Genomic DNA, 15,227 nt, shown 5'->3' with positions numbered 1-15,227 from the left:
CTTAAAGTTAATTTATATACACGCAATTATTTCTTTAGAATAATTTTCAGGGATGATTTTTAAGCTGTATACTTATTTAATTTTTGTACAAAAATAAACTAACATCAATAATGCAATCCACCCCCTCAGCCAGTCAACTTTCTGTTTTCTTCCAATCAACAAATGGGAGTGTAAGGCATTTAAGACTCCTACTAGCTTAAGACTTGAGCACTAGCTCACTATTTCCAAGGGGAAAATACCTTGTGGATCATGTAGCGCAATGGGCTCCAACTTAATCACTCTGGAATATTTTTAAATAGCAAATTCCTAGGGTTGTGGGAAAGAACTGAGTGGAATTCCAAATTGCCTTTATCTGCAATTCAGCGGTGCTCAACCTTCCTAATGCCGCGACCCCTTAATACAGTTCCTCATGTTGTGGTGACCCCCAACCATAAAATTATTTTCATTGTTACTCTATAACTGTAATTTTGCTACTGTTATGAATCATAATCTTTTTATTTTCTGATGGTCTTAGGCGACCCCTGTGAAAGGGTCATTTGACCCCCAAAGGGGTCGTGACCCACAGATTGAGAACCGCTGATCTACATGCTACCTGTTGGAGGAATGAATTCATTTTTCCAAAATACAGGCTAAAATGAGTGCTGGCCTGCATGCTCTGGGCAGCCCTCTCCTACCGAGTCTTGGGGTGGTGCGCTGTAGCCATTTGTCTAGCCGGCTGTCCATCCTCTGCACAAGCCAGTGAGCTCCTTCTGAGCCAGCTTCATGGCGCCTCCTTCCATTTTCAAGGCTAAGCACAGTGCAAGGCACTCACTAAAGGCGCAGCAAATTTTATTGAACTGCTGAAAGAAAGCTCTAGTCTTGGGGATGGATCCTTATTCAGTCGGTCTGAGGCAGATCCCAGAAATCTGTATTTTAAAAAATTTCCGCCTCCGACGTCAAATAACACGTGTTCAAATGTCAGCTCTACTGGGTAATGGTCTAGGCTACTGGACCACTCGGTGCCTCAGTCTCGTATCCCCATAACTGGGCATATAACAGCTCCCTCACAGGCTTGCTGTGAGGCTGCAGTGAGCTCTGCACGTCACATTCTCAGTTCCGCGACTAGCACGTGATACGCCCAGAGACTGGGCCTGACAGGGGAGTTGGCTGGAGCCTGAGGTAGGATGACAAGGGACCCAGAGATGCAGGAACGGAAAGGGGCTGAGGGAAAGCGCGCGTGGGCGCCGGGGTAGGTGTGGCCCTGGCGATGGGGCCTTCGTGTGGGCCGGGCCGGGGACGGTGGGGGCGGGGCCATGGGCTTGGTGGAGCCGCTGGTAGGGCTGGGACCGAGGGCGTAGCTGACAGAAGCGTCCTGGGAGTGAGAGACGCCTCCTGGCGGGAGCTGACTTCGGCGGGGAGACTAAGGAGGGCGAGGGAAAGCGGGGAGTGGGGAACCGGAGCCAGGGCGGGGAGGGAGGTAAGGGGGCTGTCTCTTTAAGGTGTCCGAGGCTCGCGGGTGCAGTGCGGAGGGACTGCGCGGAGGCGCGGCCTGCCTCCCTCGCTCAGCCCTGCGGCACGCTACAGGCTCGGCCGACCCGCCGGGGATCCAGGGCCTGGCGGCCTCGCGGTGCCTCGGCTCACGGTGAGCGAGAGCGAGCTGGGGCCGCTTCTGCGGACGAGAGGGTTTGGGCCCCGAGCTCGGGCCTGTGGAAGCCGAGGCGGGCCTCTCGGGAGCCGGGAGAAGCGGAGCTGCTTGCTCACAGCCTGAGCCCCTCCTACGCAAAGGATAAAGTTGGGGTACCGCCGCCGGTGGGTGATGGGCGCGGGCACGCAGGCCGGGATCGGCCCCGGCGCCGCGAGCAGGCGGCACCTCCCTGCATGGCTAGTGCCCGCAGTCCTGGCCTTGTCCTCGTCAGCCGCGAGTCGGTGAGCTGGGGCTGAAGAGCTGCGGTGGCCTCTGCCTCCTTTCGGGGCAGCAAGGGGCTCGGCCCAGAGGCACAAAGGCTGCTGTCAGTGCCATCTCCCTTGGGGATCACACACGGGTTGCCAGAGCCTGAGAAACTGGTCGCAATACCGCGTGAAAATAGATTTGATGCGGTATTGTTCCTAACTCCTTAGAAAAGAACAAGAAGCTCTTGAATTGTTATCTGCTTTGTACATACCCTTATTATTTACTTGAATATTTTTTCAGTAAGATTTTGGGAGTAAGATGAAGACAACTGTAAGAGATGAAAAAAAAATCCCATTTTTGATTCTGGAAACTAGTTCTGGAAAAATCAGTTTTCAAATACCTTCCTTGTCCTCCAGAAATATGTACTGGTGGCTCCAAAAATCATCCGAGTGGGTTTGTGTTTTTAAATAAATTAGATAATTGGATTACAAACGGTCTTTAGGGGTACTTTGTGGGCCCCAGTAACAATTACCAGGGCTTTCTCTTTAAAAATTGAGTCATACTGTGTGCAAAGCCCTTTTTTCTTTTCCCCTTCTTATTGTTTTTGCATTATTGTATTTAGTACAATAAATAGTATAAACACATCTCTGTACATCAGTAGTCATTTATTTTAATTGATTCTATTTTGGGGGGGTGTTTTAACCCAAAGAAGTTTATCTTCTCTTTTTTAAAAGTTTAATAGCCGTGTTGGTTTTTTAGCCACTGTCGGAATTTGTGCTAGTCTTTTTTTTTCCTTTTTTCTTTTAAACCGTAATATCATCTTAATAACTTTGAAGAATCTATGGTAATGTGGTATAGAATCAAAAGAATACCTTCACAGATTAGTAAGAGTTCTTAATGCAATTAATAATTTACTATTCCCTTTGTTTGCTAAATTATTTAAGGAATGACTGTCAACTTCTTTCTATGAGCTGCTTCATTCTGAGTCCTCATGTTAAGAGACAATGAGATAGTCATCATCACTAGAATAATTTACATTTTAAAAATTTGTTTTAATTCTAAGAATTAAAATATTGTTAAATGTTTTCAAATTATAATACAATAGCTTTATACAAGCTTTTATATAGGTTTAAAGTTGAATAATGGACCTAAAGCTAAAGTTGAATAGTCTGAGAAATTTCAGTATTCTAAATCTTTGAAAATGGCCAACAAGACATTGCTATATAAAATTATAGGGGTTTTTTTTCCATGTTTAATCTTGAGTGAGCTTTAAATGATTACTCAAAAGTTTCTAACACAGTCAATCTTAGTTTATTTGTTTTGTTTTTCATTTTTGTATTTGTTTTTACCCTAGCACTTGCCTTTGAATTAAAGGTATTTGTTTGTTTGTTTGTTTGTTTGTTTTTGTTTAGCTTCCTGGGAGTTACTGATTGTCTTTGAAGAAACATGAAGTCACATTTTGTTGTTATGCTTCCTCTAGCCATCATGGTGTTCCTGGCATGGGTCCCTGTGTCACTGAGTTGTAACAAAGCACTCTGTGCTAGTGATGTGAGCAAATGCCTCATTCAGGTAGGACTGAGTACTTTTTATTAATATTAACATATATTGTAGAGCAGATATAGAGTGTATATATAATACAGTGTAAGGCCTGAGTATTAGGTCAGGGTCTGAGTTACTGAACTGTGACACACTGGTCTGGGTTTTTGCCCCATAGTTCTCTTGCATACAAGCAAGGTCAGATTCAAGAAGTTCAGTACTGAAAATAATATCCAGCATATAAACATGCCATTACAAGGTGATGAGCATTCTGTTCAGATGAATTAAAGGGTTCCTTTGCATAATCTAATTTACATAGCAAAGAGGCTTAGTAACTATATTTAGAAAATAATTAGTCAAATATTAGACAAATTGTACCCTAAATATAATCTGTTACTTGTCTGTTCTGTGCAAGAAGTTACCCCCAAATATAGCAACTTAATGCAGTAAACATTTATTATTTCATGCAGTTTCTGAGAGCTGGGAATCTGGGAGCAGTTGGACTGGTGGTTTTGGCTCAGGATTTCTCACAAGGTTGCAGGCAAGTTGTTGACTGGGATTAGAGAATCTGCTTCTGAGATACTTGACCATTATCTTTTTCAGTCATCAAGGCAGTGATATAGCTAGTTACCACTAATTTTTCTGAAGAGAAAAGTGAGGTTAGGTAATTGGCTTTGGAATATGGTCTGTGTTTTACTCTAAAGCCTATGACCTTTCCACTAATCGTACTGGTTGTCACTCTTCATAAAGTTGTGTTAATTAGTGGTGAACTTTATGTCTTTTATAGCTGTTCTCTCTTTTCTATCCTATTAGACCATCAGCAGTCTTGTGCCATTTGTGTGTCTGTATTTATTAGCCTTCCTTCTAGTTACTGGCTATTGGCTATGAAATTCAGTAACCACATGTACTAGAATTCTATGTAAGTATGAGTCAGCTACCTCTCGACTGTAATCCTGACATGAAAGCAGTTGTGTGTATGTATGAGAAGTGATAATGACTTTATTTTATTTTATTTTTTTAAAGATTTTATTGGGGAATTGGGGGAGGGAACAGCGTTGGGGAATCAGGGACGGGGAACAGACAAGTTGCTGTGCTTTTGTTCTTCAGTCTAGTTGTGGAGGACGTCGCTTCACTGGCCCATGTTGGTATTATCATTGCGCTGTTCCTGGCTGAGGCAGATTGGTCTCCAGCCATTGGACGGCTGCTCACAGTGGCTCACAGCGGCTCAAGGCAGCTCATGCCAGCTGCCAGCTGCTCACGCTGGCTGCCAGCCACTCACGGTAGTTTACGACAGCCCACTGAAGCCCCACTGCAGCCTACACCGTCGCCGGCGACTCTCGGCAGCCCAGCTCCAGGCCGAGCCGTTGTTCACCATCTTAGCTGTAGAGAGTGCAGTGTTACTGGCCCATGTGGGATCCGAACCGGCAGCCCTCCTGCTCAGAGCTCGCACTCCCAAGCCAACTCTTAATGAGCCACTCGGCTGGCCCAAAGTGATAATGATTTTAAAAGATCAGAGGCATTTTGTGTTTATTTCTAACATTTTGGTCCTTCTCATTAATAGTTGAAATTCTAGGAAGCCTGACCTTTACACAGGTGTAGTTTGCCACTATTTTCATACTGTTTACTCTTACTTTGCATTTCAAACCAAAACATTTAACAAGACAAGTTTGTTGGTTGATTGGTTTGTTTTTTTTAATTTTTTACTATGGACATTTTCAAGCACAAATAGAAAAGACAAGAGTATAATGAATAGACCTGAAACTAACAATTAAAAAAAAAAAAGAGTATAATGAATAGTAGTTACAGCAGTCCTTAACTCATGGCTACCTTTGTTTTATCTACATTGCCCTACACAGACCACCCGGCTGTTTTCATCAAGCAAATCCCTGATACTATTTTATCATAATTCTAACATCTGTCTCTTAAAGATAAGAGCTCTTTAAAACATAGCTATTAGCAATTTAAAAATTAACAGTAATTATTCAATATCATCTAATTTTATACATGAAAGTTTTGAATTGGCCTGTCTGTTTAGGCTTGTGCTGGCTGAAAATTTTATAGCCTGCACATAAAGTCCATCTTTGTGCTGTAGTCAGATGGGGACTCTGTGCCACTTTCCAGGTTGTTTCAATGTAGCTTCATTATTCATTAATAAAAATAAAATCTCATAACAATTGCTATATTCATGTTTAGGTGGAAATTCACTTAAATTTCACATTATGTTTTGATTCTCCAAGTCTGTAATTTCCATTAGTTCAAATAATGAAAAATTAGATTTTATTTAAATAGCCTTACTTGGTAAGGGAGTATTTAAAAAAAGAAAGCTTTTGGTTAATATTGATAAACACTCTCAAAGGTTTGTTCGATTTGCTTATTTTAAAAATTTGTAATACTTACAAAATACTTCAAAAAGTAAAGAATACTATATAAGTGTAAAAACTGGAAAATCAAGTGAAGCTTCACCTGTTAAATGGCAAGTCTAGTAAAGTCATTGGAAAAAAGCTTGGACTTGGTTGGTTTATTTTATTTTATTTTATTTCCACTAATTTACTGGTGCTAGCACTTCTGATTCCTGTTGTTCCTTCAGATCCAAAAATCATCAAACCTTTTTCTGGAGTAGTAGAGATAACTCTTCTGGTGCATCGTGGTAGAGTATTTGAGGTTAAAAATATTGAGGGCTTGGGCTGGCCGAGTAGCTCGGTTGGGAGAGCAAGCTCTGGGCAGTGGGGTCGCCGGTTGGATTCCCACATGGGCAGCTGATCTGCTAGCGGGCTGCGGGATGGCTCAGGTGGTGAGAGCGCATGCTCCTAGCAGCAAGGTTGCCGGTTCAACTCCTGCATGGGATGGGGGGGTTATGCCCCCCCACAGCTGGGATTGAATACGGCATTTTGAGCTGAGCAGCTGAGCTGCCAACAGTCGGCTAGATGGTGACTGGACTTGGAGCTGGGCTGGCTGCGCCCTCCACAGCTGGGGTTGAGGGACACAGGTTGGCTGTCCCCCTTCCCAAGTTCCCCAACACGATTCCCCTTCCCCAAATTCCCCAATGGAATCTTAATATATATATATATATATATATATATATATATATATTAAGGGTAATATATATATATATCGAGGGTTCCAGTATTGAGACTCTTCTTGTTAGTTTATTCACAAACACTTACTGGACGTTGAAATGAAATGTGATTAGTTCTAGTATTTGATTGGCTCTCTGGACTCCAGACTGCAGCAGATTATTTCACATTCTGAGCTTTACTTTCCTTAGTATTACTCTTACTTAGGCTATGTAACAAATCACCCCAAATATCAGTGGCTGAAAGCAACACCATTAATTTTGCCCACGCATTTATACCACACAGCATTAGCTGGGGTAGCTTGAAGGTAGGGGACTGGAATTATCTGAAGCAACGCTGTGGATTAGAACTTCCTATTTTTGTTTTTAATTTATTGTTTATTTTAAAATTAAAGTTTATTGGGATGACAATTGTTAGTCAAGTTACATAGGTTTCAGGTGTACAATTCTGTAATACATCGTCTATATATCAAATTGTGTGTTTACCATCCAGAGTCAGTTCTACTTCCATCACCATATATTTGAACCCTTTTACTCTCATCTTCCACCCCCCCACCCTCCTTACCCTCTGGTAACCACTAAACTATTGTCTGTGTCTATGAGTTTTTGTTTCTTTATTTGTTCGTCTTGTTCCTTTGTTGTTTTCAGTTTTATATTCCACGTATCATTGAAATCATATGGTTCTCGACTTTTTCTATTTGACTTATTTTGCTTAGTATAGTAATACCAAGATCCATCCATGTTGTCACAAAAGGCACTATTTCATCTTTTCTTATGGCAGAGTAATATTCCATTGTGTATATATATATATACCACATCGTCTTTATCAAATCATCTATTGAAGGATACTTTGGTTGTTTCCATGTCTTGGCCACTGTAAATAAAGCTGCACTGAACATCGGAGCACATATATCATTAGAACTTTATATGATGATAGCAATGGTCTACATCTGCCCTGTCTAGTGCAGAAACTAGCCACATGTAGCTACTGAGTACTTTAAATAGGACTATGTAATTGAAATACAGATTTTAAAGTTTTATTTAATTTTAATTAATTTTAATTAAAATAGCTACATGTAACTAGTGGCTGCTCTATTGGACATCACAAATCTGAAGTCTCATTAATAAGTCTAACATCTGGGATAGGAAGAGCCTCACCCTCCCTCCCATCCCTTCCTCTCTCCCTCCCTGTTTTCCTTCCACTCTTGTTGTCTCAGTAGTCTCTATTTGACCTCTCCAGTGTGCTGGTTTAAGACTAGTCAGATTTCTTACATGTTGGTTCAGGGCTTCCAAGATAAGTGTCTTAGAAAAGAGAGCTGGGAGAAACTCTGTTGCCTTTCATGGCCTCACCTTAAAGGTTATGGTGTTATTTCCACCATAGTCATAGCCAACTTGATTCAAGTGGGAACATAGGCCGCACCTCTGATGGAGGAGCATTGGTATCATGCTGTAAAGAGAGCATGTGGATGGGATATAGTGGTGTGGCCATCTTTGGAAAATATGGTCTGCCACATTTTAACTATAAAATGAATGGGCTGGGCTGGGTGATCTCAAAGTTTCCTTCTAGTTCTACGTAGTTCTAAAGAAAGAAACCAACTACAATATTATGTGTTAAGTATTTTTTTTAAACCGGAGTGATAAAGCCCCCTTTTTAAAAAGTCAAATTGTTAGAAGGGTACATAAATGAAAAAGAAATCCTGTGAGTAATTCTCCCTGTTCTTCATTCTGTTACTCAGGGAGAACCACTTTTAATTTAGTAACTGCTTCCATTTTTTACTTCTTTTAGTGATTTTTTAGCCCTATGGCTAATTAATAATATGCTTATATTACTATTTCTCAATTTATAAATTCTAGATATTATGTATCTAAAACTGCCTTTCTTCTTTATTAGATTAGGATATAACTCACCATCCTCTCTTCCTCCACCCCTCCTGTGCCATAATTGTTTCACTGTTTTTAGTTTCTCTCTTGGTTACCTTTACAATTTCTAAAATGTAGTTAAATCCTTCCTGTTTTGTTCTATCAACTAGAAACACTATCTCTTAATTCCTGATAGAAGAGAATATTAGTAGCCCTACTCTTTCCTTTTAAATTTTTATTTATTTATTTTTTATCAGTAGACAGAACATAATTAAGTTTTAAGATGAACCATGCATTTCTTTAGGGATCTAGAAAAGAGAAGACTCCGAACAGTCTTGGGATAACATGTGAAAATACCATTGATCACCATACTTAATATCATAGAAAGCGAGGAAATTAGTTTCCTTGCATTTATGAATATTGCCCTCAAAATTTTCTGCTTTTGGAGTGACTTCTGATGGGTTGTATTGAAGTCTGTGGGGAATGGAGGGTAACCTATACTTTTATATTGTCAAGCTTGATAACAATCTATGTTTTGAGTGGCAGGGTAGTGTAATGGTTAAGAGCATGAATTCTGGAACCAGACTATTTGAATTTGAATCCAGTTCAGCCATGTATTAGTTGTATGACCTTGGGCAAGTTAGTTAATCTTTTAATGCCTCAGTTTTCTCATCTATAAAACAGGGATATAATCATACCTACTGTGTGTGGTTATTGTAAGGATTAGATGTAAAGTACTTAGATCAGTTCTTAGCACATAGGTACTCTATCAGTAAATATTATTAACCTTATTTCTCTGTTTTGTAACTATATTTGAATCTTCTATGCTTTATATACAGGTATATTCTAAAACTGACAATCAATAAACCCTTTATATTGTAATGATTATATATTATTGACTGTATAATCAACCATGTAGGGTACTGATTACTTTTCCTTTTTTGAATGACTTTTTTTTTCTTGAGTTTCTAATTGTCTTTCTTGATTTTACATCATCAGTCATTAACACCTTATATTGTTTTAAATTCTTAGTCTCTTTTTCCCCCAATGGAACCTTTAGTCTTATTTCCACACTTAATTGATTCCTCTCTAGGTCTCATCCAAGCTGTCCTATAGTGCATTCCTATTGTTACTTTCCTAAATTTGTTCCCTTATTACTTTGATTCCATATCTTGTTCTTTCTTTGTTTTTTTTTTAAAGATTTTTTTTTAATTGGGGAATTGGGGGATGGGAACAGCACTGGGGAATTGGGGGAAGAGGAATAGACAAGTTGCTGTCCCCCCGTTCTTCAGTCTAGTTGTGGAGAATGTCGCCCCACCGGCCCAAGTTGGCACCATCATTGCGCTCTTCCCGGGTGAGGCAGATCAGTCGCCGGCTTCTGGATGGCCGCTCACAGCGGCTGCTGTCCACTCACGCTGGCTGCTGGCTACACACGGTAGCTTACGGCAACCCACTGCAGCAGGGGCTGCAGCCTACGCCGTCACCGGGGAACCACGGCAGCCCAGCTCCAGGTCGAGCCGCTGTTCAGCATCTTAGCTGTAGAGGGCAGTGTCACTGGCCCTCACATGTGGGATTCGAACCGGGGCCCTCTGGCGTCCCAAGCCAGCCCCCAACCAACACGCCACTTGTCTGGCCCTGTTCTTTCTTAATTTACTCATTTTTGTTGTAACATGCCTTAAAAGTATCTTCTATGAAAGGTAGTATTGGAAGTAAATTTTATGGGTCCTGCATATCTTGAAAATGTATTTATTCTCACGTTATACATGATTGGTGATTTGCCTGGATATACAATTACACGTTAAAATATTTTCCTTGGGAAATTTGAAGACATTTCTCAAATGTCTTCTTACTACTGGCTTTCCATATTGCTGGTAAGAAGTCTGATGCCAATCTGTTTTATATTCTCTGTAGGTGACTTTGTTAGTTTCTTTCTTCTCTCAGGAAACTTGGTTTTATCTCCTTATCCTTGGTGTGGGTCTTTCTGTGCCAGCCATGGAACTCTTTTTTGGGAGGAGGGGTTTATTTTGAGCCAAAGACTGGAATATTCCCTTTTATAGTATTATTTTTATATGTAATATCCTCCTCCTTGGAACTCAGGTTAGTATGAGTCTGACAGATGCTCTGTATTTTAGATTTTTAAAAACAGCTTTATTGAGATACATCATTCTAATACTATAAATTCACCCATTTAAATGTGCAATTCAATGGTTTTTAGTGTATTCACAGAGTTATGCAACCATCACCACAATCTAATTTTAGAACACTCTATCACCCTAAAAAAAAAACCTCATGCCCATTGGTAGTCACTCCCCATCGCTTCTTCCCCACCTCTAGGCAATCTACTTTCTATCTCTTTATATGCCTATTCTGTACATTTAATGTGAATGGAATCATACAACATGTTGTCTTTTATGTCTGGCTTCTATTGAGCATAATGATTTCATGATTCATCGATGTTATAGTATGTATCAGTACTTCATTCTTTTATAGTCAAATAATGTTCTACTGTATGGATATACTGCATTTAATTTATCTATTCATCAGTCGATGGCTATTTGGATTGTCTCAACGTTTTAGCTATGGTGAATAATGCTGCTGTGAATATGAGTGTATATGGTTTTATGTGGATATATGTTTTAATTTTGGGGGCTATTCAAATATACCTAGGAGTGGAATTGCTGGGTCATATTTTCTGTGTTTAACATTTTGAGAAACTGCTAAAGTATTTTCTGAAGTTACTGCATGCATCCCCACCACCAGTGTATGAAGGTTGCAATTTCTCTCCATCCTCACCAGCACTTGCCATTCATTATCTTTTTTATTATAGCCATCTTTTATTATAGCCATTTTATTATAGCCGTATAGTGGATATGAAGTGGTTTTGATTTACGTTTTTCTAATGATTAATGATGTTGAGCATCTTTTCATGTGCTTATTGGTCATTCATATATCTTCTTTGGAGAAATGCCTGTTCAGAACCTGTGCCCATTTTAAAAATTGATTTATTTGTCTTTTTACTGTTGAGTTACAGTTCTTTATATATTCTAGGTACAAGCCCCTTATCATATATATGACTTGCAAGTAATTTCTCTCATTCTGTGGGTTGTCTTTTCACTTTCTTGATGGTATCATTTGCAACACGAAAGTTTAAAATTTTGATTTAGTCTAATTTATCTATCTTTTGTCACTTATGTATTTGGTGTTGTAGCTACGAAACCATTGCCTAACTCTAGATCACAAAGATCTACTTGTATATTTTCTTCTAAGAATTTTATAGTTTTAGCTTTTATATTTAGGTCTATGATTTATTTTGAGTTAATTTTTATGTATAGTGTGAGGTAGAAGTCCAACTTCATTCTCTTGCATATAGATGTCCAGTTGTCCAGCACTATTTGTTGAAAAAGACTATTTTTCCCCATTGAATTATCTAGGCATTCTTTTCTTTTTTTGAATTATGGAAACTATTTGGGTTTTTCGTTTGTTTGTTTTTGTTGTTGTTTTTAATTTTATTGGGGAACAATGTGTTTTTTCCAGGACCCATCAGTCCAAGTCAAGTTGTCGTCTTTCAATCTTAGTTATGGAAGGTGCAAGCTCAGCTCCAAGTCCAGTCGCCGCTTTCAATCTAGATGCAAGGGGTGCACAGCCCACCCTCCCATGCGGGAGTTGAACCTGCAACCTTGTTGTTAAGAGCACATGCTCTCACCAGCTGAGCCATCCTGCCGCCTGTTGACAGGTCAGGGGCAGCTCAGCTCCGGCGCAGCTCACTGGCCTATGTGGGAATCAAACTGGCAAGCTCAGAGCTTGCATTCTAATCAACTGAGCCACCCAGCCGGCCCCTATCTTGGCATTCTTGTTGAAAATAATTTGACCTTAAATGTTAGAGTCTATTCCTGGACTTTCAGTTTTATTCCATTGATCTATATGTCTATCTTTATACTAGTACCACATTGTCTTGATTATTGTAGCTTTGTGATATGTTTTGAAATCAGGAAGTATGAGTTTTCCAGTTTTGTTCTTTTTCAAGATTGTTTTGGTTTCCTTGCATTATCATGTGAATTTTATTAGAATCAGCTTGTCAATTTCTCCAATAAAGCCAGCTAAGATTTTTTTTTTAATAATAGATTTTATTTTTTGGAGTAGTTTTATTTAGGTTTACAGAAAAATGTACCAGAACGTACAAAAAGATTCCATATATTCTTTTCCCCTACACACACCCACTGTTTCCCTATTATTAACATCATGCATTAGTTGGCACATTTGTTATCATTGATGAACCAATATTGACAGACTATTATTAACTAAAGCCCACAGTTTACATTAGGGTTAACTGTTTGTCTGGTACAGTTCTATGGGTTTTGACAAATACATAACATCATATCTGCCATTACAATGTGACCAGAATAGTTTCATTGCCCTAAAATTCCACTGTGCTTCCCCACCTGGCCCTTTCTCCTCCTTCACACACCCCCTCCCCCACCCTTCCCAGGCCAAGCCCCTGATCACCACTCATCTTTTTTTACTGTCTATAGTTTTGCTCTTTGCAGTATGTCATGTAGTTGGAATTATGTAGTATGTAGCCCTTCCAGGTTGGCTTCTTTCACTTTACAATATGCTTTTATAGTTCCTCCATGTCTTTTTTTTTTTTTTTTGGCATGATTGCTTATTTCTTTTTATTGCTGATTTATATTCCATTTTATAGATGTACCATAATTTGTCATTTACCTATTAAGGGACATCTTGGTTGCTTCCAAGTTAAAAATAAAGCTGCTACAAACATCCATGCACAGGTTTTTGTGTGGACATAGCTTCTCAGCTCATTTCAGTAAATACCAAAGAGCACAATTGCTGGATCATATGTTAAGAGTATGTTTACTTTGATAAGAAACTGCCAAACTACCTTCCAAAGTGGCAGTACATTTTGCATTCCCACCAGCATGAATGGGAGTTCTGTTGCTCCACATCCTCATCAACATTTGATGTTGTTAGTGTTTTGAAGTTTAGCCATTCAAATGAGTATATATTGCTATGTCATTGTTGTTTTAATTTGTAATTCCCTAATGACATGATGTTGAGCATTTTTTCATAGGCTTTATTTGCCATCTGTATATCATCTGTGGTGAGGTATCTGTTTGTATCTTTAGCCCATTTTTAAATTGAGTTGTTCGTTTTCGTACTGTTGAGTTTTAAGAGTTCTTTGTATTATATATTTTGTATAACAGTCCTTTATCAGATAAATCTTTTGCAGATATTTTCTCCTGGTCTGTGGCTTGTCTTATCATCTATTCATAGTGTCTTATGCAGAGCAGAAGTTTTTAATTTTGATGAAGTCCAACCTATCTATCTTTTTTTTTTTCATGGATTGCGCCTTTGGTATTGGCAGCTAAAATTCTGATAGGGATTGCATTGAATTCTTAGATCAATTTGGAGAGCATTGCATTCTTAACAGTATTAACTCTTCTGATTCATGACCATGGAATGTCTTTTCTTTTATCTAGATTTTTGTTATTTCTTTCCACAATATTTTGTAGTTTTCAGTGTTCAAGTCTTACACTTTTATTAAATTTATTCATAGGTATTTATTCTTTATTATGTTGTAAATGGAATTGTTTTCTTTATTCATTTTCAGATTGTTCCTGGCTTTTGTATAGTGTTGTAGACCTTAAATCTGTTTTCACCTTCTTATTCTGCTTTCTTGGAGATTTTTTTTTTTAAGATTTTTGTTGGGGATTTCTTTGACTTTACCTTTGAACACTTCCTATTGAATTTTCATTATTTTTTATTTATTTTATTTTATTATTGTTATTTTTTAAGATTTTATTGGAGGATTGGGGAACAGCCAAGTTGTCCTTCAGTCTGAGTTGTGGAGGGCGCAGCTAGCTCAGCTCCAAGGTTAGTCGCCATCCGCCCGCCCATTGGCAGCTCGCACCCACTCAGCTCAAGGTGCCATGTTCAATCTTAGTTGCAGGGTGCACAGCCCACCATCCCATGCGGGAGTCGAACCGGCAACCTTGTTGTTAGGAGCACGTGCTCTCACCAGCTGAGCCATCCTGCCACCGGTTGGCAGCTCAGCAGCAGCTCAGCTCTGGCGCAGCTCACTGGCCCATGTGAGAATCAAACTGGCAACCTTGTTGCTCAGAGCTTGCGCTCTTAAACAACTGAGCCACTTGGCCAACCTAAATTTTTAAATTTTAGCAATAACTTTTAAATTTTAGGAGCTCTTATTTTCTGCTTGTTAATTTTTTTATATTAACACTTTTACTTGTTTTTCAATGCACTATTTTCTCAGATATTTCTGAGGATATTTAATGGAAGTTTTATTGGTGTAGGTGAAAGTGTGTGTGTCCACCCCCCACCCCTTACCCCCAATTCTATTACCTGGATTTGTGTTTTCTTCCAAGAGTAGCTCTTAATTTATGCCTCTTTCATGTAGCAACCGTTCCTCAAATGTATAGTATTACTTAGTTGTCCATTATAGTTAAGAATGACAAATTCAAAGTCTGGTCGGGAGATTGTATGTGAGCAGGCCTGACATACACAGATGGGAGGGTTTCAATTGATGAGCAGGGAGGCCCTTAATTCTCGAATGTGTTATCTCCTCTGAGGCTGATCATTTTCCTAAAGAGAAGTTTTTGCCTTGTTTTTTTGACTGGCTGGTTTTCTTGCTGTGGTTGCAGTCAGTAGATGCCTGGTTCTTGTCTTTTTGCTCTAGTGTGGAGGGTAGCCTGACTGGTCTGATAGAAACTTGAATTTCAACCCTCTGTCAGACGTAACTGATCTCACAGATTCATTGCACAGAAATTTTCCAATATCTAACAGTTAACTTAAGTATCATGAGTCATCGCTTCCGTATCTTCCCCCTCTACCATAACTCATCGCCAGTCGTGTTTG

General features: G+C 39.4%; 1 protein-coding gene across 9 annotated transcripts in view; it reads left to right on the top strand.

Annotated features, from left to right (window-relative positions):
- The first annotated feature begins 1,082 nt into the window (after positions 1–1,082).
- Positions 1,083–15,227, top strand: part of TWSG1 (twisted gastrulation BMP signaling modulator 1) — a 63,225-nt gene continuing 49,080 nt past the window's right edge. For 3 of the 9 annotated variants that reach the window (XM_019649989.1, XM_019649983.1, XM_019649990.1), the window contains exons 1-2: positions 1,379–1,621; positions 3,283–3,439. In XM_019649989.1, coding sequence (XP_019505534.1) covers positions 3,317–3,439 — 123 coding nt within the window. In that variant the 5' untranslated portion in view covers positions 1,379–1,621; positions 3,283–3,316. Of the gene's footprint in view, positions 1,229–1,377; positions 1,622–1,673; positions 1,789–1,825; positions 1,906–3,282; positions 3,440–3,876; positions 3,948–15,227 lie in introns of those variants that run through there. The other 6 variants (XM_019649985.1, XM_019649984.1, XM_019649993.1 and 3 more) reach the window with 6 other exon arrangements.

This window comes from Hipposideros armiger, unplaced genomic scaffold, assembly GCF_001890085.2.
Source record: "Hipposideros armiger isolate ML-2016 unplaced genomic scaffold, ASM189008v1 scaffold_136, whole genome shotgun sequence".
Taxonomy (NCBI): Eukaryota; Metazoa; Chordata; class Mammalia; order Chiroptera; family Hipposideridae; genus Hipposideros; species Hipposideros armiger.
The sequence above is the reverse complement of the archived record's forward strand: the minus strand, read 5'-3'. Positions and strand labels throughout refer to the sequence as shown.